Source organism: Malania oleifera, chromosome 2 (genome assembly GCF_029873635.1).
Source record: "Malania oleifera isolate guangnan ecotype guangnan chromosome 2, ASM2987363v1, whole genome shotgun sequence".
NCBI lineage: Eukaryota > Viridiplantae > Streptophyta > Magnoliopsida > Santalales > Ximeniaceae > Malania > Malania oleifera.
This window is the reverse complement of record NC_080418.1, coordinates 15,996,318-16,018,437: the sequence shown is the minus strand read 5'-3', so window position 1 is coordinate 16,018,437 and position 22,120 is coordinate 15,996,318. Positions and strand designations below refer to the sequence as shown.

General features: G+C 36.8%; 1 protein-coding gene across 1 annotated transcript; it reads right to left on the bottom strand.

The window, feature by feature from the left end:
- Positions 1-480: 480 nt before the first annotated feature.
- On the bottom strand, positions 481-1,030 carry LOC131149557 (histone H4). Its single transcript, XM_058100104.1, has one exon. It carries the CDS (start codon positions 949-951, stop codon positions 640-642), a length of 312 nt encoding a protein of 103 aa, XP_057956087.1. The 5' UTR covers positions 952-1,030; the 3' UTR covers positions 481-639.
- Positions 1,031-22,120: the final 21,090 nt, after the last annotated feature.

Sequence of the window (22,120 nt, the reverse complement as noted above, 5' to 3'; positions counted from 1 at the left end):
ACAAGGATTGAGAAGCTTAACATGGATGGATATTATGAACATGCAAAACAGAATCAACTTAAGAGCAATACAACTATAGCTCTTCAACGCCTAAAGGCGTATGACTGTAAGCAACTATCAATCTCATAGTTTGTTTAATAAAATTATGCATTGACGACCGAATACTCTATGCATTTCTGAAGAAATAAGAGCAATGGTCCTACTTGACTAACAGGGGACTCCAATTTTTGGGCGTAAGCCTTCAATTGTACATAAATCCTCTCCTTTTATGCTGTCAGCAATTTCCATTAATGGCCAGGATGTCGGGACTCGATTTATATTTGTTTGTCTTGTACTGAAATCAATTGAATGTAAATTTCATTTGATGCTGTATTTCATCCAAATCTACACAACCCAATTCAATCTCAGTCATTCAGAACACATTGCATCAGCACCCAACAGATTGTTCACAAAAAAGAAACTTAAAAGAATAACAAGATGTTTCATCAAAATGAAACTTTGATTACCTGGTTAAAAGAGTGAGAATCACAAATTCATGTGGTGGCAGAACATCTTAAGATAACAAAAACAAGAAAAACAAGATCTACAAAACAAGCAAGCAACTGAGCAATAAAGATTTGAAAGTCTCGCGAAGGCAATTTAACCACCGAAACCATAGAGGGTCCTTCCCTGCCTCTTCAAAGCGTAAACCACGTCCATTGCCGTCACGGTCTTCCTCCTGGCATGCTCAGTATAGGTCACAGCATCGCGGATAACATTTTCCAGGAAGATTTTCAGAACTCCTCTGGTTTCTTCGTAGATCAACCCACTGATCCTCTTCACACCTCCTCTCCTCGCCAGACGACGAATCGCAGGCTTGGTGATACCCTGAATGTTATCTCTGAGGACCTTCCTGTGACGCTTGGCTCCTCCCTTGCCCAAACCCTTGCCTCCCTTTCCGCGACCCGACATTTTCAAATGAAGTAAAACTGAGAAAGTTTTAGGGTTTGCAGAGAATGATGATAATCGAGTTGATGAAGACAAGAAGTACGCGGTCGGGTTTATATAGAGTAATGTGGCGGTTGTTATCTTAATGGCGCTCGTCGATTTGGATTAATCGGACGGTTAAGGCTGTCGATCCGTGTCGAGTGGATAAAACATATCGGGATCGTTGATTTGTAGGAATCGACGGTAGATATCGGTCTATGGATTGCGGTGCGAACACTGTTCTTCTGACGGGCGCTCGAAAGCCCGGGTAGCCTAGTTTCAAATTGACTGCCAAAACAATATCGAGGGAAAATTGCCAGCCCAATAGGAGCCTGCCGCGTGTGTTTTCGCCTGTCATGTACTGGCCTCCTGCCACGTGCGTGGCACGGACATTTCGGCCTTTGGGCCTTTAAAAAATGAAAATGGATCCATATATGGATGTGGACCGTGTATAAACTTTTTCAACTGAATTTTATTTTTTTAGTGGGAGTGCAACTGCATAAATAAGATTATAAATATCAAGAATGATTCACCATAAAATTAAAACAAAAATTGTATAAAATTAAAATTTTTTAATGTTTTTATATTTTAATAGATTTATTGTTAGCTAGGTGAACATAAATAGACTACAAGATTTCCTAAGAATAGAGGATTTTGGATTTGATTTCACATAAAAAGCAATACTTTATTAATTAGATGGAAATTGTGGGATTAGTCATATCCTCCCCCGATTTATTGTTACCTAAGGAAGTTCGAAAGACTCATCTAGGTATAAATGGTAAAATGGATCATGACTCAATGGGCGTGATGAAGTTTGAAAAAATTGACAATAGATTTCTTATTATTCTCGTGAAAAAATATTTTACACACATTATAAATGTTTGTATAGAAATATATATAAGTATACAAAATCTATTCTAAAAATGAAAGTTAAAAATAAGCTTAATTGCTACAAAACTTTAACTCGTGATTTTCCTAACTATTACAAAAATTTAACTCTTGATTTGCCTAACTGTTACAAAAAGTTTCTTGATATTGTAACCAGATTTTCAGTCTAATAATCAGGTTGTATGATCTTGTGCTTAATTTGAGGAGTCCTACTTTATGCGCCCCCGCAAGATGGAGTTGCCATCGGCCAAGCCAATCTTGTTTTTGAGAGAATCTCCGCGTTGTCGTGACAAGGGCTTTGTTAGTAAATATGTGAGCTAATCTTGAGTGTTAATGTGATGAACATTGAGAATGCCACGTTGAGCCATATCACGAACAAAATGTAGATCAATCTAGATATGCTTCATCTAAGAATGCTGCACTGGATTAAAATTGACGTGAGTTGCACCCAAATTATTACATAACAGTTTCGGTGAAGCTTTCATTGGTAAATCGAGTTCTTTGAATAGTGATAGTAGCCACACAATTTTTGAAGCTTCATTTGCAAAAGCTATATAATCAGCTTCGATCGACGATCTTGCTACAACTCTTTGTTTTTTTGAACTTCAAAATATGGGATTTGATTCAAGAAAGCTTATATATGCGGAGGTGGATGCACGACCATCAAGATTGCCCACCCAATCAGCATTCAAATATGTTGTGAGATCAAAATTGGAATTTTTTTAAAATGTGGATGCCATGAAAGATTATTTGCTTCAAGTAGCAAAAGAGTCTCTTTGCAGCTACCCAATTAGTTACTGTGGGTTTGTGCACAAACTGTGAGAGATTATTTACTAAAAAATAAATATTCAGACGGGTAAGAAACAAATATTGGAGACCTCAAATAACACTTTAAAACTCGGTACTATCAAAAGATTTTGTCCCATCAACCAACTTTAAAGTTGTGTTTGTGGATAGTGGAGTAGAAACTTGTTTAGCACCAGTCGTGTTGGTTTTAGATAGGAGGTCTCGAATATATTTTTGTTGTGAGAGCAAGAGACCAAATTTAGTAAAAATGACTTTCATTCCCAAGAAAAATGAAGCTAGCCTATGTCCTTTAAAGAGAATCGAACTCCAAGTTGTTCAATGATATAAGACACAAATTTCATGTTGTAGATACCCCATTCTTAACCGGGCCTCTCTTATCCTCTTAATGTGGTCGGCCCTTCATAACAATGTGGTAACTTGCATAAGGAGCGGTCAATTAGGTATTCCGAAAATTTGAGGGTCCTTTATTGAATTCCCGTTATTGAGTCTTTTTTATTGATTTCTTATGAATCGAGTCCTCATTAGTTTGGAATTAAGTCCCAATTACTTTAAAATCGAGTCCATATTATTGAGCATTTTTAAGTTAAGCCTTTTTAGTCTTGTCTAAGACTAAGGTTCTTGTTGCGTTATAATAAAGTCATGTTCTAATTGAGTCCCTTTTATTTTAAAAAATTGTAATCATTGTCAACTACCCTTGGTGGCAAGTGGGTCCCACATGGCCATGAAAAGAAAGAATCAGAATTTTTTTATTATGCTAGGGTGTACATATAGGAACATATACATAAGGGATGCATACGGGAGTATAGATTCAAATACATACGTCGTGCAGAAAATACATTGCAAAAAAAAAAAAAAATTAGAGGGGCCGAGCGACACCCTTGTGCTCTAGGATATTCCACAGCATCTCCAAAGGTACACGTCCACCAATTTAGAAAGAAATCTAGGCAATAGAAAGGAAATTTCAATAAACCAAGAAAATTAATGAAAAATCTGCAAAAATTAGGAAAGTTTGTAGTATCCACTTTATGCGAGAATGATACCTTGATTCTGTGAACAAATTTGGAGATAATTCTAAAGATTGATATCCGAAAAATTCTTTGAATTAATTGAAAGATCGACGGGATCAACCTATTTCCCATGCAGTCTGAAGCCCCAACCCTATAAAAGGAGGGGAACTCGCATAAGAAAACACACCAATTTTCAAATCCGACAATACTCGGGAAAGAGAGAAAAAAAAGAGTTGAGAAACAGTGTGTGAGTGTAAAACTCATTGTGAATATTGCAGTGAGAAACTCATAATGCAGCACGGCAATCAGAAGGCATTCTAAAGAGCAATTGGGTATAACCAACAAATAGCAACTAGAGTCATTCACCAGTGCAAAACAAAGACCACAAGCAACAGGGCATCAGAAATCATTCTAAAGTTGGAGGAGTTTCAAGATAGAGGTTGGTCTTAGTATTAATTTTAATCTTCATTATTGATATGAACATATATTGCATGCAGGTTTGTCCATACCCGAACCAGACCCCTGACCCAAACCCAAACCCAAACCCAAACCCAAACATGTGTCCCAAACCAACCCCCACCCTCACGGCCCTGACAAGCCTAAGGGCCCATGTTCGGTCATAGCCCAGAAAACCCGAAGCCCAATTCATAAAAAGACAGCCCAAAGCCTAATGTTTTTTTAATCCCCACTATATTTTTTTAAATAAACCAGCCCTGGCCCAATTTTTTGGAAAAAAAAATTATAGCCCATTTTTTTAAAAGACAAACGGTCCCAACCCAAATTAACTTAAAAAAATAAAAAATAAAAAACATGCAACCCATTTTTTCAAACAACCAGCCCCGACCTAAATTCCCCAAAACTTGGAGCCCATTTTCTTAAAACCATACCCAAAGCCCAAGTTTTGAAACCCCAGCCCAAATTCCTCAAAACCTACAACCCATTCTCTTAAAACCAGACCCAAAGCCTAAGTTTTGAAACCTCGGTCCAAATTCCTCAAAACTTGCAGCCCGTTTTCTTAAAAATAGACCCAGAGCCCAAGTTTTTTTGAAAATAAGCCCAATACCAAGATCAAATAGCCCGCACACAAGTTGAGCCCAAAAGACAAGTAGCCCATGCAAGGGCCAAGCCCAAATCCCCAACCAACCTAAGTTGTGCCTAACCCAAAACCCACAACCGTGCAAACCCAGACTTAGTGGGTTACTCCATTAAGCCAATCCAAAGTAAACCAGGTGGGTTGACTCAATCGAGTCAACTTGAACCCAAAAGAAGGAAATACAGAGATGAAACAAGAATTTAGTTGTGGTTTCGGCTTGGGGGTTGAGGGATCAGTACTGTAACGACCCAAAAATTCATACCATTATATATATATATATATATAGACTGTAAAATTATATTACTCTGATATCTCTTATAAAATCTACTATAATGTCTCAGTCCTAAGATGGACACCAAGAATTCCTGTTCATAAAAACAAAACACCTATGCAATGGAAAACATAAATTATATCACCATAATTATAATACCAGAGTCTCAGTAGTTTCCAAACATACATACACATCTCTCCAAAAACATCCACTACACCCCCTAGGAACTACTAAAAAATACATCTCCCAAAATTACTTACCCCACAGATAGGGCGATACAAAGGTCTCCTCTATCTCCGAGCCTGATCTGCTCATTTAATTGGATCACCTAAAATGTTTATAAATACTGGGATGAGACAACTCTCAGTAAGACGAAATATATTATTACCAGTGTGTGACAAATGAGTCTAAGTGAGCAATATATTTATTAATCAGGCTGAAACTGAGATAACATATAAAGATAAAATACATCATAACTTATAGTTACATCACTTAAAGTATATGTATTTATTAACTTTTTGCTTAATCATACTTTTAGCTACTATATATATACTTTCTATTTTTTGTAAATTGTATGTCATGATTTAATCCCTCATGACAGGGTTGTGCGGTCTGTGGGCTAGACTTAACACTAGCTAGCCTATCAGGATAAGTCAACTGAAAACCTCTGTTGCCAGATTGGCTGCCTCAACCTGGACTACCAGGGAGTCTTCGTCTCTCACAAGGCATAATTGACTACTCAAAAAATCCACATTCTATCTAAGATGTGTGGATGCACTCTGAACTGTAATAGCTATAGTACCGTGCTCTGTAATTTGATCTAGCCCATCTGGGTCTGATACTATATAATCTTGTTATATATATATTTTACTTTTTTACCATGATTCTGTAATAAACGGTGTTAACCATAACGCTGTAATAAATTGATATGTAATAACTGTAATATATGTATGTTATGGTTTTGAAATCTGAATATCATGGTACTGTGAAACTGAATATCATAATTCTGTAAATAAAACTGTATAATATGTGTTTCATGATTCTGTAAAAACTATATATAATCGTAATTCTGTAAAAGCTGACTTGTAAGAACCTGACCCGAGAATTTTGAATTAAATAAATAAGAAAAAGGGAAGGAATTTAAAAAGGGAAAATCAACAAGAATTGTCGACGAGGCTCCTTTTATCGTCGACGAAGTCCCCTCTCTAGCTCGGCGACAAAATTTAGAGGTTCGTTGACGAGAGGATGCTGAGATATTTTGGGAATTCTGAAATCTCAGGCTCGTCGATAAGGCAACTCCATCGTCGACGAACTCCCTTCTTATGCTCATCGACGAGGATGCCATCTCTTCGACGAGGCTGGCCGGGTAAAAAATTTATAAATATCTAAATCACTTGCTTAATGGAGAAGAAACCAAAACTCTCGCTCTCGCTCTCTCTCTCTCTCTCTCTCTAGAACTCAAACCAACTCTCTCTCTAAGATTCAGGATATTTGTTACCTGAATCGACGATTCGACGTTACTATGTGAATCAGGGGAGGAATTTCTACAGTTATAGCGGATCAAAATTTCATTTCGGGGATTTTTGAGTTTTGTTCCAAAATCGAGGTAAGGGTATGATTTCATTTTTGGTTCGATAGATTTGAAGTAGGTAGGATTATACTAAAGTTATGTTCTTCGATTTTTAAGTTTTGGGAACTTGGTTCACTGTCTAGGAGCCGTATAATTCATGTTTCGATTTTCAAGGAAAGGTAAAGGGTTTCTATTTATATCAGTTATTTTTTTAATTTGAATCGGTAAAACTATGATTTATGATTATGCTTATGTTTTGATTACTTATTTGGGAAAATCTATCGGGTGAAATTACGAAATTTTCTAGTTTACAGTTTTTGGGAAAATTGAGGATTTCGAATATCATCTCCGTTTTTGTTAGAAAACTATATATTTGGTTAAACTATATTATAGAGATGATCATACCTTTGATTATTTTAAATTGTATTTTCGAAATATCATATATGAGATTGTTTGTTTACCCAAATAAGTGTGGAATGAGTTGATATATATTGAATGATATGTTTTGTGAAAAAGTGTGTCGGTTAACTACCGTAGGCTGTGAATGATGTATTTTGTAGAAAAGCGTGTCGGTTAATTACCGTGGGCTATGTGTAATTGAAATGAGATATAGGAACATGAGTTCCAAATTGTTCCAGGTTTTGTGAAAATGCTGAGTCACGATAAAACCGAAGGCCTAGGACAATTGAAGCGTGCCGGTTAACAACCGAAGGCTGAAATATGAGGTGTGCTGGGATAATACCCATTGGCCTTACAAGGCTTAAAATCTTGTTTTCTTGTTTTGATGCTAACAAACAAGTGGAATTTAACGTATTTGTGTGAGTAATGTTATTTTAGGGCTCATATATGAGAAAGTAAGGTCAAAATGCTCACAAGGATCAAATGAAGCTTAAAAGAGTCAAAGCATGTATGGATTTAAAGATGATATATTAAATCTTGAAGAATATAAGGACATGAATGAGTTGTTGAAAGGCAAGGAATATTAAAGTCAAAAAAGCCAAAGAAAGGCAAAGTGAGAAAGCTCAAAGAATATGAAACCTTGAAGAAAAGATGGACTCAATCTAAGGAAAAAGTATGAAGACTCAAGAACCTAGAATGAGAAGAGTCTTAGAAGTCTTTATGTAAGTACTTTAATGTTTAAATATCGATTGAAATATTATGAAGCTCTTAAGTTAACTTCTTGGAACTAGATACCTTTTAAAATAATTGGAAAATATTTTTATAAGGTCAAAATATATTTCAAAAAGGTTAATATTATTTTTAGAATGAAAAGCACTAAAAGGAGGTTTTTCCAAATGCTGTCAGTTTTTATATATCTGCATTGAGGTGAATTTTTCACTATCAAAACCTCTTTATTTTAAGAAGTGTTCAACATGAAAGTTGTAGGATTTTCTCTTAGATTTCTTTTGACACTAAGAACGCCTAATTTGGAGTTATACAGAAAATGTTATGAGCAAAATACTGAAATGGGGTCACAGTTGTCAGCCAACTGAACACTGTTCACGGGAGGAACTTCAGCCGACTGAACAGCAGATAGAGCCACTTCAGATGACCGAAGTGTAACTTCAGATGTATGAAGAATAACTTCAGATGATAGAAGATTAAGTTCAGTCATCTGAAGATTTTTTGCTGAATTTTCTAAGGAGGCAGAACCTCCTCAGACGACTGAACCCTAAAGTTCAGTCATCTGAATACTGTTAACAGGCATATTTTTTAAAAGGTTTTAAATTCAAACTTATATTGTTTGTGCTCCAAACTTTCTAAAAACTTGGGAAATTATCAAATAAAACTTTAGCAACAAGGAAACAAGTTTGAAAGCCTATAAATACATGGTTTTGCAAATCAAAACATAATAATAAATTAAAAAATATGTTTTAGAAGCTGAAAGCACTCTTGTTCTTCCAAAGCTCTCTTGCTCACTCATTGCAAATCTCTTTTGATAAGATATTCTGAAGTGCTAATCCTTTCTTCTCTGAATTCCTACTGCTAATCCTCATCTAAGAAGGATATTGGTGAATTCTACACTTAAACTTCATTCTATTTCATATTGATATTTTACATTGAAGTATATAGTGTTGAACTTGTACTAACTTGCTCTTTGTGAGAGTATATTTGTACGCATACTATATCTTGTTTCTTGTAGTTCTTTGACATTCCAAGTATTGTTTGGGTCGATGGCTAAGCAAGGGGATATTGCTTAGAGAGGCGGACTCTAGCCTAAAGGAGTGACCGAACGAGGGGACATCGTTTAGAGAGGCGGGTTCTAGCCTAGTGAAGGAGTGTTTGAGCATGGGGTATTGCTTGTAAAGGTTTTGTTCCACCTGTCAATGGAACATGTTTAGTGAATCCTTTGGTGGTTTACCAAAGGTGAGGACGTAGGCTGGGTATAAGCCGAACCTCGTAAAAATTTTCGTCTCACTCTCTCTTTCCCTATTCTTTATTTTCAGTACATATTTAAATTGCGTGGATGGTTTAAATTTGAAAATAATATAAACTACGTATATTTAGAAATTAAGTAAACCTTAAAGTTTGATTTTGATTTAGGTTGTGGAAACCGAAGGGGAGTACGTTGGTTGAACCATTCTTTGTGGAAACTATACGGGAGTACGTTACTTGACTAAACATCCCAAAGATAAACTAACTTAAGAGTTTATTTGAATTCTGAAGTTTGGAAAGAGCAATTGGATCTTATATTGAACATCACATTGAAGAAGCATTTTCATATATACAAGGCTTTGTTCAAACTCGCATTTACTACAGGGTTGAACACAATACAAAAGTTGAAAGTTACATATACCATTAATATATTATGATTGTATGGTATAAAACTTGAGATTGAGTGAACTATGTTTATATTTCAGAAAGTGCTACATCTTGAATGATTTTATCAATCTAATAGTGCTAAAGTGAATTTATATTTGGCAATCAAATTGGTTGTTGGTTTGAGTATTGTGGTTGATAGGCTTGACTAGTTTAATTATTTGTGTGGTTGAAGATTAAATGTTTTATTAGTTGTCTTGTTTATTGTTTGAGAGAAACCAAGTTGTTGTTTGATTGAAAAAATAGATAAACAAGTCAAAGAATTGGTTAAATATTAAAAGAAGTCAAGGACTTAAAAAAAAAACTAAAAAGAAAGTTTTAAAAGCCAATTCACCCCCCCTCTTGGGAAGCTATTCCTAATTTCAATACTGTAGGCGGCTGAATCGGTTAACTACCGTAGGCTCAAATATTTGGCTTGAGGCCAAGGGTGTGAAATACCACCTATGATTTTGGTTGGTCACCGAAGGGTATGAGTTTGTACCATGTTTGCACCAATTGAACGTTGTGGGGCTTAGGCTACGCCAGGTTATCGAGGGCATCGTGTCGTGTGGCCGACTTCGGCTAAAGAGTGTGACGACACTAGATCGAGGTGTTTTGGTGAGATATACTGGAACTGTATTATGAAAATACTAAAATTATGAAATGATTATGTTTTACTGTTGAAATAACACTCATGTGCCACACACAAATACAACCTATTTCTCCCTTACTAAGAGGTGTCTCATCCCTATCATACAAATATTTTTCAGGTTCTCGAGTAGGCAACACTAGCGTCCTAGCCTTTCGGGAGTGTGGTTGTTGGTTAGTTGTCTAGTACTTATGTAAGTATTGTACTATGATCGGGTTGTCGTTTTGGGTTATGTAGATACCCGAGGATTATGTTTTTATTATGGGACTGGATCCTGATGTTGTATAGACTCTAGTATGGTTTTATGAATGTAGTATGTTGAATTTTTTCACTACGTATATATTGTGTATATGATGATGGATAGGGTGTATACGTGAACCCTACGGGGTCGGACCCATTATATTGTGTAGTATCACGGATGTTGTATGATACAAGGACAGGTTAGGTTACTAAATCACACCCTAGGTCCCATTTCCAGGTTTGGGGAGTGACAACTTGGTATCAAAGCCAACCAGGTTGTTAGGTCTTGTAGACTTGGTTAGGCATGATTTTGTGAACATGCCGAAGTATAGGATGTAGGGAATGGGTAGAGTAGGTCGATGGTTGTCTTGTAGCCAGATAGGGATTCGTTGGCGGTGTTCAGTGTTTTTCCTAGAATGACGATTTTAGTAAAATCACAGCAAACCATTGATGGTTTCATGTCGGTGTGGTCGGGCAGACCTAGACCTGAGAGTCTAGAAGTTAACATGATTATCCTGCAATGATTTTGTTAATTGTGCTATGATAGAGGAATACTAATCTATTTCTATACTATTTTTAAAATGGAGCCCAAGGATAGAAACTGGGATAGTAGCTCGGACGAGACTACGAATGAAGGGTCACCTTTAGTGCCTTGGGGTTTGACCAGGCATATTATCCGAGAGATCGGGCGAAGTGTTAGGGTACGAGAGCATCCACCTACGGCAGCGGGTTGCACCATTGAGAAGTTCACCCGTATGCATCCTCCGACGTTTACTGGAGGGTCTGACCTGATTGTGGCGAAGAACTAGGTGCAAAAGACAGAAAAGATACTGAAATTTCTGCACTGCACCGATGAGAAGAAAGTTCTCTATGCTATGTTTTAGCTAGTAGGAGAAGTTGAGAGATGGTGGATGGTAGTGAGTCTGTTTGAGGAGCAGAAAACTGATTCATCAAGGATGACGTGAGGCCGTTTTAAGGAGGTGTTCTTTGAGAGATACTTCCTAGCTTCCATCCATGACACAAAGGCATATGAATTATTGAGTTTGACTCAGGGGACCTTGATAGTGCAGAGTTACGCAGTTAGATACATCAAGCTGTCTCGCTTTACGTAGTGTATGATCTCGAACGAATGAGAAAAGGCTCGAAGGTTTGAGAAGGGTCTGAGGAAGGACATATGTAGTCTGGTAGGAATGCTGCAGATTCAGGAGTTTTCTGTTCTAGTGGATAAAGCCGCTATAGTTGAGGCTGGTCTCTAGGAGGATGAGGTGGCACATGATCAGAAGAAGAGGCCAGTACCTTTTGGTTCTTAGACTGGTTCCCGTCAGGGGTGGTGGAAGAAGAGGAACTACGGTTCGAGTAATCGTCAGAGTACGAAATCACGGGGTCTATAGGGGGACCCTCTCACGAGCGTTGTGCCAGGTGCTACAAATAGCATGATGGTGAATGCCAGCTATTTAGGAGTAACTGTTACAATTGTGGCGAAACGGGCCATAAAGCTTGAGACTGTCGTACACAAATGACTGGTACGTCTACACCGATTCAGAATCAGGGAAAGAACCAAGTGCCTCGGGGAAACATAGGTCAGGCGAGGGTATACTCGCTTACTTCAACGGATTCAAAACACGCTGGCAATGTGGTAACAAGTACCATGTTACTGCTTTCAAATAAAGTTGTTGTATTATTTGATTTAGAAGCAACTCACTCTTCTATATCTGCAAATTTTGTGAAACTGTGTGGGGTTGAAACCAAAGTGATGGATGAGGGGTTGTCTGTGGCTACACCGTCTAGGAGTGTGATGATTTGTAGGAAAATGTTAGAAGATTGCCCAGTGATAATTCAGGGAAGGTCATTATCGATGAATCTAGTAGTATTCGACATATATGGGTTTGATGTTATACTGGGGATGAATTGGTTATCCTCCAGTTTAGCGGTGATTGACTGTCGTAGGAAATTGGTGGTGTTTAGACCTCCTAGAGAAATGGAATATGAGTTTGTAGGATGGTGTGTGCATTCGACGCCACAAATTTTGTCGGCTATGTAGGCGAGAAGGTTACTCTTGGACGGTTGTTAGGGGTACCTAGCTTGTGTGAACCACCTCAGGATGATATGAGGCTCGAAGATATCTGAATGGTTAATGAATTTTTAGATGTATTCTCAGAAGACTTACTCGGTTTACCTCCTGATCTTGAGGTGAAGTTTGCTATTGAATTGTTACCAGGCAAGACATCGATTTCTAAAGCTCCATATCAGATGGCTCCAGCTCAACTTAAATAGTTGAAGGAGTAGTTACAGGAACTAGGGATTAGGGCTTTATCAGACCTAGTGTTTCGCCCTGGGGAGCTCCAATATTGTTCGTGAAGAAGAAGGATGAGTCAATGAGAATGTGCATTGATTACCGTGAGATCAGCAAGGTAATAATGAAAAACCAATACTCGTTGCCTCGTATAGATGATCTAATTGATCATTTATAGGGAACACGGGTCTTTTCGAAGATCGATCTACGGTCAAGGTATCATTAGGTGAAAGTTAAGACTGAGAATGTTGCGAAGACTGCTTTCTGAACTTGATATGGTCACTACGAGTTTCTGGTCATGCCATTTGGGTTGACTAACGCTCTGGTGGTATTTATGGACCTAATGAACAGGGTTTTCCATGAGTAGCTAGATCAATTTCTAGTGGTATTCATTGACGATATTCTAGTATACTCTAGAAGTCCGAAAGAGCATGAAAACCATCTGGGTTGGTGCTGTAGGTACTACGAGAAAAGAAATTGTATGCCAAGTTGAAAAAATGTGAGTTCTGGTTGAAGGTGGTCGCATTTCTTGGCCAAGTCGTGTCGGGAGGTGGTATTTCAATTAATCCAGGTAAGATAGAAGTTGTGGTTGACTGGGTGAAACCGAAGAGCATGCATGATGTTCAGAGTTTCCTAGGATTGGCTGCGTGAAGGATTCTCTAGATTATCTAGCCCTTTGACATGATTGACGAGGAAGGATGTGAGATTTGATTGGACCAATGAGTGTAAGCAGAGTTTTCAAGAGTTGAAACACCGACTAGTCACTGCTCCAGTTTTAACCATCCCATTTGGGGACAGTGGTTTTGTGATTTATAGCTGTCGCGACGTCCCGAAGCGCGTGTGCCCCGGGGTGGCGAAATTAAAATGTGTTTTAAATTTTCAAGAAAAACATGGAATGTCGGAGTCGCCACAAACCTTTTAGTGTGGTTAGAACACATGATTACTACCCCGTTAGGGGTAGAATGGATCTACGTTACCAGAGTTAGGGTCGAGAGTTCGGTTATGTGAGGGGAAGGTACGAGCACCCCTACACACCTGTTCTTACAAACGGTAACTAATTAATTCAGAATTATCCCTAAGTTAATCTAATAAGTCTTTCAAATTACCCCTCTATTAGTGGATTTATAAACATACATGCAGTAGAAATAAATAAGTAAATAAGTGAATAAATAAATAAATAATACAAAAATTATATGTACTATATATATTCCCTCAGAACTAAGGGTACGTGAAGCCTGAAAGCTCCTACCCTAGCATTAAAATTATAGGGAAAAAATCAAAAAAATATTTAAGAAAATACACTCCCAAGTTTTGAAGTTGTATAAAAAAAATTTATAGGAAAATACTAGTATGAGAGGTTTTAACATATATTAATAAGATAATAAGTGAAGATATTACACTATCCCTAATGCATATAATATTAATAATAATGCATATCTACTAAAATATTATGTATACTAAAATAAATAATAAAATACCACATACCATATACATTAAGATCATAAATACATATTATTACTGAAAATGTTATATTGCTAAATATGTATAGTGTTACTCAAAATACTTAAGTTACTAAATATGTAATTACCTAAAGTCCTAAGTTACTAAATATATATCATTACTTAAAATATTACATTATTACTCAATATGTAAAAACCCTAAGTTACTAAATATGTATTATTACTTAAAATATTACATTACTACTAAATATATATTTACCTAAAACCCTAAGTTACTAAATATGTATTATTACTTCAAATATTGCATTACTACTAAATATATGTTTACCTAAAACCCTAAATTACTAAATATGTATCATTACTTAAAATATTAAACTAACATTTTCGCTAAATATAGGTATCACTTAAAAATCCAACAGTAATAACATATGAACATTCACAATAAAGAGATATACACCTAGATATAAATTATGTGACAATAATAATCCCATTAATATATTACAAGTGAAAACGAAGGTGACAACTCCTAATTCATGCAAAAGATGTTAACCAACAAAACACTAACTCGAGTCAAGAATTATCGAATCGATAATGAGAATAATCATAAACCAATCACATACCAAAGTAAATATAACCACCCTATAAACATTAAATATGACTACTATATACATAACAATAATTAAAATTTTACATAAGGAGGATTATATAAATATATATAACAATATCAGACATTAACACGTACTAAAAATAAAAAGTGAGCTCTCATAATACACTCTAATAAAACTTCCTACGATAACCACAAAATATTCCTCATCATAAAACCCTATGTAAAAATAAATAAATATACCCCAAACAGTATTACATGTTTAAAAACAAAAGAAAAATTTAAACTTCAAATATTAAGACAAATTTATACAATAAAATCCCTGCAATAAGAACAAAACAAAGTACTCACATTAGCATGAACGTTAACTGTATTACCAAAAGAAAATAAAAAAAATAAAAAAAAATCAATAATAAGCAATACCTCTTTGATATACACAGTGAGTTGGAGAAAAACAAAAAAAACTCAAACTTTACATGTTAGAACAGAGCATGGAAAATCCAATTGATAAATGCATGTGTGCAAGTGTGTGTTCACGTATGGATTGTTCGTACGGAGGGACTTACAGAGAGCGGGGGTACCGCCGGAGTTGGGTGGCCGCTGTTGGTGCGCGGCTGGAATAGAGGAGGTCCTGCGACGGGACTAAATTGATGGAGAGTTGTCGTGGCTACCTGTGCTGGCATCTTGGCCGGAGCAGGGGATTTGCTGGTGCTGGCTATGGTTCAGGGCGGTGCTGTTGGTGCTCGCGGTGGCTGGAGGCAGAGCTGAGTGAGGTTCTGCAGCAAAGGTTGCAGAGGGCGGATGGTGCGTAGCCGCCGGAGCTTCGCTGGCTGCAGACGGCCGTGGAGGATTCTCGGGTTCCAGCCGTGGGATGTTGCAGGGATGATGCTGGAAGCTGCTGCTCGTGGTTGCTGGCCAGAGTGAAGATTAAGGGAGAGACAGAGAGGGCAAGGTGGCTGGGAGCTGAGAGAAGAAGAAGAGGGGGAAAGACAGGGGGGCAGAGAACAAAGAGAAGAGAAGGGAAAGAGAGCAGAAGGCAGGGAGACGGGCAGTAGGGGTGAGCAAACAATCGGTTCGGTTAAATTTGGGTAATTAACTAATTTAATCAAAAAATTTGGTTAAATAATACCATTAACCAAACCGACCGAATTGACGAAGGACACCAAACCGACCCCGACTGAATTGCCCATTCGGGTAATTCGGTTAACCGATTTTAACCAAAATCATTTAAAATTAATTGCTAGAAATATAATACAATTATAAATTTTTTTTTAAAACCAAATCCAACTTAATTAAATACCTTATTTATTAATTTTATTAATGAAAATAATATTTTACCATAGAACAAAGAATCTAAATAGGTTAATTAAACTCCTTAACGCACTTGTATAAGCAAAATTTATATTCATAAATTATATTTAAAATCTAATTAATTAGTAATTCAGTTAATCGGTTAACCAAAATTTTTTTTACCCTTAACCGAACCGAAACCGATTAACCGAAATTTTGTAGAATTATAACCGAACCGGAATTTTTACTCGAACCGAACTAATTTCGGCCGGCTAATTTGGTTTTCACCGAATTATGCTCACCCCTAGGCGCCAGGGAGAGAGAGTTAGGATGCGCAGGATGGCTTTTTTTTTGTTCTGTTTTCTCACGCCCCCGGCTGTGCCTTCTTGGGTGTGTGCGTGGTGTCTTTATAGAAAAAAAAAAATAGGGGGGCAGAGGAACCTTAGGGTTTCCGCCCCCCTCTCTTATCCTTTTTTCTTTTCTTTCCTCATTTTTATTTATTATACTAAATAATAATAATAATCATAATAATAATAATTAAGATAATAATAAGAACATTAATAATAATAATAATAACGATGGTAAATATTAATAATAATGATAATAATAATGATAATTAAAATAGTAGTAGTAAAATAATAATTAATAAGATAAAGATGATTACAATAATAATAATAATAATAATAATAATAATAATAATAATAATAAAATAACATTTAAAAGAAATTAATAATAATAATAATAATAATAATAATAATAAAGTAAGATAATAAAAATAATTATAATAATAGTAAAAATAATAATAAACATAATAGAAATAATAATAATAACAACTTTTGTTATATTAGGCCTGGGAAAAAATGGGGTGTGTACAACAGCAATGCATCTCTGAAGGGTTTGGGATGTGTGCTGATGCAATAGGGGAAAGTAATTGCTTATACTTATCGGCAACTCAAAGAGTATAAGAAAAATTACCCCATGCATGATCTGGAGTTAGTGGCAATGATGTATGCACTGAAGATCTAGAGACACTACTTGTACGGTGAATAATGTGAGATCTTTACGGACCAAAAGAGCGTCAAATACTTTTTCACGCAAAAGAAGTTGAACATGAGGCAGAGAAGGTGGCAAGAACTGATCAAGGACTACGATTGCACCATTAGCTATCATCCGGGGAAAGCTAATGTGGTAGCTGATGCGTTGAGTCGGAAGTCAGAGCATGCATCATTATCTGCAGTAATAGCTCAACATCATATCAGACGGGATCTGGAAAGCCTTGGTGTGAAATTTGTGAATGGTAATCATCAGGCTTTCATTGCTAGCTTGGTGACCCAGTCGACATTATTAGAGAGGATTAAAGCCGCACAGGCTAATGATGAGGGGTTAGTCGAGGTTGTAGAGAAGGTGCAATAGGGGCTGGTGGCATATTTTAACATCTCTGAGGGAGGTGTATTGAGATTTGAAACCAAGCTTTGTGTTCAAAACAATGAGGGGATAAAAAGGACGATTCTAGAGGAGGCGCATCGTTCTTTGTATACGGTACATTCGGGTAGCACGAAGATGTATCGGGATTTGCGTGAATCTTTCTGGTGGAGTGGCATGAAAAGGGAGATTACTCAATTTGTGGAGCAATGTCTGACGTGTCAGCAGGTAAAGGTTGAACATCAAAGGCCGACAGGGCCGTTGTAGCCATTAAGCATTCTAGAGTGAAAATGGGAGCACTTCTCCATGGACTTTGTCACCGGGTTGCCACCAGCAATTCATGGGCAGAACACAATTTGGGTGATCGTAGACAAGTTGACTAAATCTGCTCACTTTGTACCGATGAAGGTTAGCTACTCTTTGAGTAGACTAGCAGATTTATACGTGCATGAGATAGTCAGAATGCATGGGGTACCAGTGTCCATTGTTTCAGATCGAGACTCGAGATTCACTTCTCGATTCTGTAAGAGCTTATAGGAAGCATTAGGGATGAAGCTTACTTTCAGTACAGCGTTCCACCTCCAGACTGATGGATAGTTAGAGAGGACAATACAGATCTTGGAGGATATGTTACAAGCGTGTGTGTTAGACTTCGATGGTAGTTGGATGCAATTCCTATCGTTAGTGGTGTTTTCCTATACCAATAGCTTCCAAGCTAGTATTAGGATGACACCTTTCGAGGCATTGCATGGTCGGAGATGTTGGTCTCCTATGTACTAGGATGAGATCGGTGAACAACAAGTATTGGGACCTGAGCTCATACAACATGCTTCTAATAAGGTTAGGTTGATCAGGGATAGAATTAAATCAGCTTAGAGTTGGAAAATCATGTATTTGAATAAATGGTAATATAGAGATGACTGTACCTTCATTTTATGTTAAACTGTATTCTTGGATTAATTATGGTGTGATTATTTGTTACCTAAATAAGTGTGCCATGAGTTGGTATATTGATTGAGTTGAGTTATGAAATCATGAAATGAGATATAGGAATTGTAGATACCCGAAGAATTTATAGCAATTAAATAATAAGGGAAAGGAAAGGAAAGGGAATTTTAAAAAGGGACTTTTAGGGTCTCGTTGACGAGCATCCTTCTTGGCTCATCAACGTGGGCGCGTGTTTCGTCGACAAGAGTTTATTGAGGGACTATTTTCGGGTCTTGAAACTCATCGACGAGAGTTAGGAGTTCGTCGACGAATTGGCTTCTTGGGCTTGTCGACTTGGATGCGTGTCTCGTCGACGAGAACTTACCAAGAGACTGGTTCCAAGGTCTGAAACTTGTCGACGAGGGTTAAGTGCTCGTCGGTGAACCTCCTTCATGGACTTATCGACGAGGCCACGTGGACAAGCATTTTATATAAGGCCGAAAATCGTCTTTCTACGAGAAAATTTATTTTCTTCTCCATTTTTTCTCTCTCTAGCCGGGTTGCTCTGCTTCTCTTTATGTTTTCGACCTCGTTTTTCGCCGGGTTGACGATCCAAAGCCGCCACGCTACTCCTGGGAAGATTCTCTTCATATCTGTTGGAGTAAGTCATTGGTTAGGCCTACTTAGGCACCATCCCAAATTCAGGGTAAGTAAATTATTTGGGTATTTTCAGTATTAGCAGGCTTATCTGAGTTGAGATTTTGTATTCTATGAGAACATACTAGTGTTTTATGGAATAAAACAAGGTTGTGATTGTAACGACCCGAATTTTTAAATGAAATTTAAATAATAAAGAAAGGAAAATTTGAAAAAGGGAAAAGAAGGGAAGCTGCCAAGCTTCGTCGACGAAGGCTCTAAAGATTTCGTCGATAAGCACAGGGCTTCGTCGATGAGAAAATACCGAGAGGGGTTCTGAGGTAGCCTAAATTTCATTGACGAATACAAGGTCTCGTCGACAAAATTTGTGAAGGACTCGTCGATGAAGGTCGGGCTCGTCGACGAATCTCGCTGCTTTATAAATATGGAAATCTGGAAAAAAAAAATCTCATTTTTAGAAATCTCTCTCTCTCTCTCTCCTCTTCGGCTCTCTCACTCTTTCTCTTCGATTTTGGGCTGGTTTTACGCTGGATCGAAGATTTAAGGCTACCGTGACTCTCCTGGCGAAGTTCTCCACAAGTTTGCCGGAGTGGATCGTCGAGAAAACGAAGTTAGAAATCATCCCAAAGTTGAGGTAAGGCTTTTTAAGCCAAATTAGACTTTGAGGTAGTTATAGAAATTGATGTACACATGAAAATATGGACGTTTAATACTGGGAATTTTGAGTTTTAGGGTATTGAGTAGGAAATCCTACGGGGGTTAGGTTAGGAAATTTGAGGGGCTTTCTCAGTAGCCAGGTAAGAGAGTAAACTAAAGCAGTTCTTTTCCATGCAAACTATTATTGATTATGAGTAGATTTATTTTTAGAAAAACATATGATATATTCGTTTATTATGAATGAAATGTAAGATTGGGAAAATACTGCTATGATGCTTAAAAAAGTATATGTATGTATGAGATGTCAGAAAATTATGATTTTAAAATATGAAGTATGACTTTTAATAGAGCATGTGTGGCATGAATATTATTTTACGTGAAATGAGATAAAATATGAATGCTTTTACGAGTAAAACACATTCTCAGGTATTTTGGAAAGATGGGTTATGTTATATTGAGTTGACGAATATATGATAAATAAGTCATTTTCAAATGTAAAAACCTGAAATGTATTTGGCGCGAGGTCGTATTTATTATGCTATCGACACGAGGCCGTATTGATGTTATTGGTGTGAGGCCATATATATATATTTACTATGATTTTGGCACGAGGCCATACGTATGATTTTGGCGCAAGGCCGTATCTATGTTTTCGGCACGAGGCCGTGTGGATATTACGTATGTTCATGTATTATATGTTTTCCAAGGTCCATCCTGAAAATAGAACAAAGCAGTCTTAAAACTCTTTCATTATAACGCAACCAATACACTCATCAAACTATGGACCATAAATCATTCTTCTATAACCATTCATCCTAACATTCTCATTTCCCAATTTAAGATTCAGTCTTACTACTTAGAAACAAGAACCGACGATAATTTATTATGGCTTTCTTGGAATCGTCATCCCAGGAAAATCACAGAAACCACCACAGAATGATCTGCCTCCAGGTAGCAAGATAGAACCCTAAATTCCAATCTTATCCTAAAAAATGACTGACTCATATCCTAGTCTACCCATCTCATACTTCTATCACAATCCATTACTATACTTTGGTATTATATTCCTTTGAAGTCTGCAGAACCTAACAACCTAGGCTCTGATACCAAATTGTGACGCTTCGATTTTCTACCATTTTTTTAATAATATTTCATCTATCAAACATCTTTGCCAAATATAAAATAAAAAAAAAAAAAAAAAACCTCTAATACCATATATCAAGATAACTCGACCCGAAGTGGGGTACCAGGTAATCAATCCATTCCATATAAATATACCTAACAGCAGAAGTCATTACATACACCATCCCAAATACAAATAACCAAAGTACTATCCATCCATACAAACACATATCTAAATACATCCCCAAAATCCACAAAATACTCTAGGGATTATACTAAACACATTCCCCAACTCAAAATACTTACCCTGATTATCAGGGTACTAACTCTCCTCTATCTCGGAGCTCTCTTCGTTGGTCTGTCCTGATTCCCTGAAATGTTTAGATTTTGGTTGAGACACCTCTTAGTAAGACGAAATAAATTATTCATAGTGTGTGGCAGTATGAATTCTTTTGTATAATAACATATTCATTCAAATAATTATATCAACTAGGAAAATATATACAGATATGTACTCATAATCATATATATAGGTAAAAACCTATTTTCATAAGCTTCCATTTCTCATATTCACATTTCAATAGCTTTCATAAGTTTTCATTTCACATAATCATATATCAATGTATTTTCATAAATTTTCATTTTTCATAATCATATCCTAACTTATGAGTATCCACTCGCATTTAGCACCATGTGTTTGTAACTCGTGGCTATTCATCACATATGAAATATACAATTATCTTTCATTTCACTTTCCATAGACAAGTTCTAGCTTATGAGCATCCACCAGTATACAACACGACATGTTTGTAGCTCATGGTTGATTATCATATCTGTGTTACAATTATTGTGTCTGTAATGAGTAACCATCCTAAGGATATTCCAATCTCATTGTCATGTATTCACCCCACATGACTGGGTTGTGCGGCCTGAAGGTTGGACCTAACCGCGGCTGGCCTACCCAGTTAGATCAAAACGGGGAACGTGTTTGTAGTACGAATGACCTACCCAATCCTGGTTCGGACCCCACGGGGTAACACAACCCTTCACAGGCCTAATCGTCTATCTCGCCACACTTTAAACCAGACGTGTGGTTGCACTCAACACTATGCTAGCAACGGTACCATGCTCTCTATACAACTATGGTCCATCAGGGTTCTCATTTTCACCTTTCTGTTTTCATATTTCATCACGTTTGTATATCTCATCACATTAGTATTATTCTCATCATTTCTGTATCATTTCCATCATATCTGTATTCATTTCATCTCATATCTCTATGTATCTCAATTCAACATTTCTGTATAAAACATCTCTGTGTATATTACGTATATCATCATTTGAGTAAAAACATATCTATATCTCACATTTTATCATATTTCTGTAAAAACATATCTG

Coding starts and splice junctions, on each gene's coding strand:
- LOC131149557 (XM_058100104.1), bottom strand. CDS start 951: ATGTCGGGTCGCGGAAAGGGAGGCAAGGGTTTGGGCAAGGGAGGAGCC.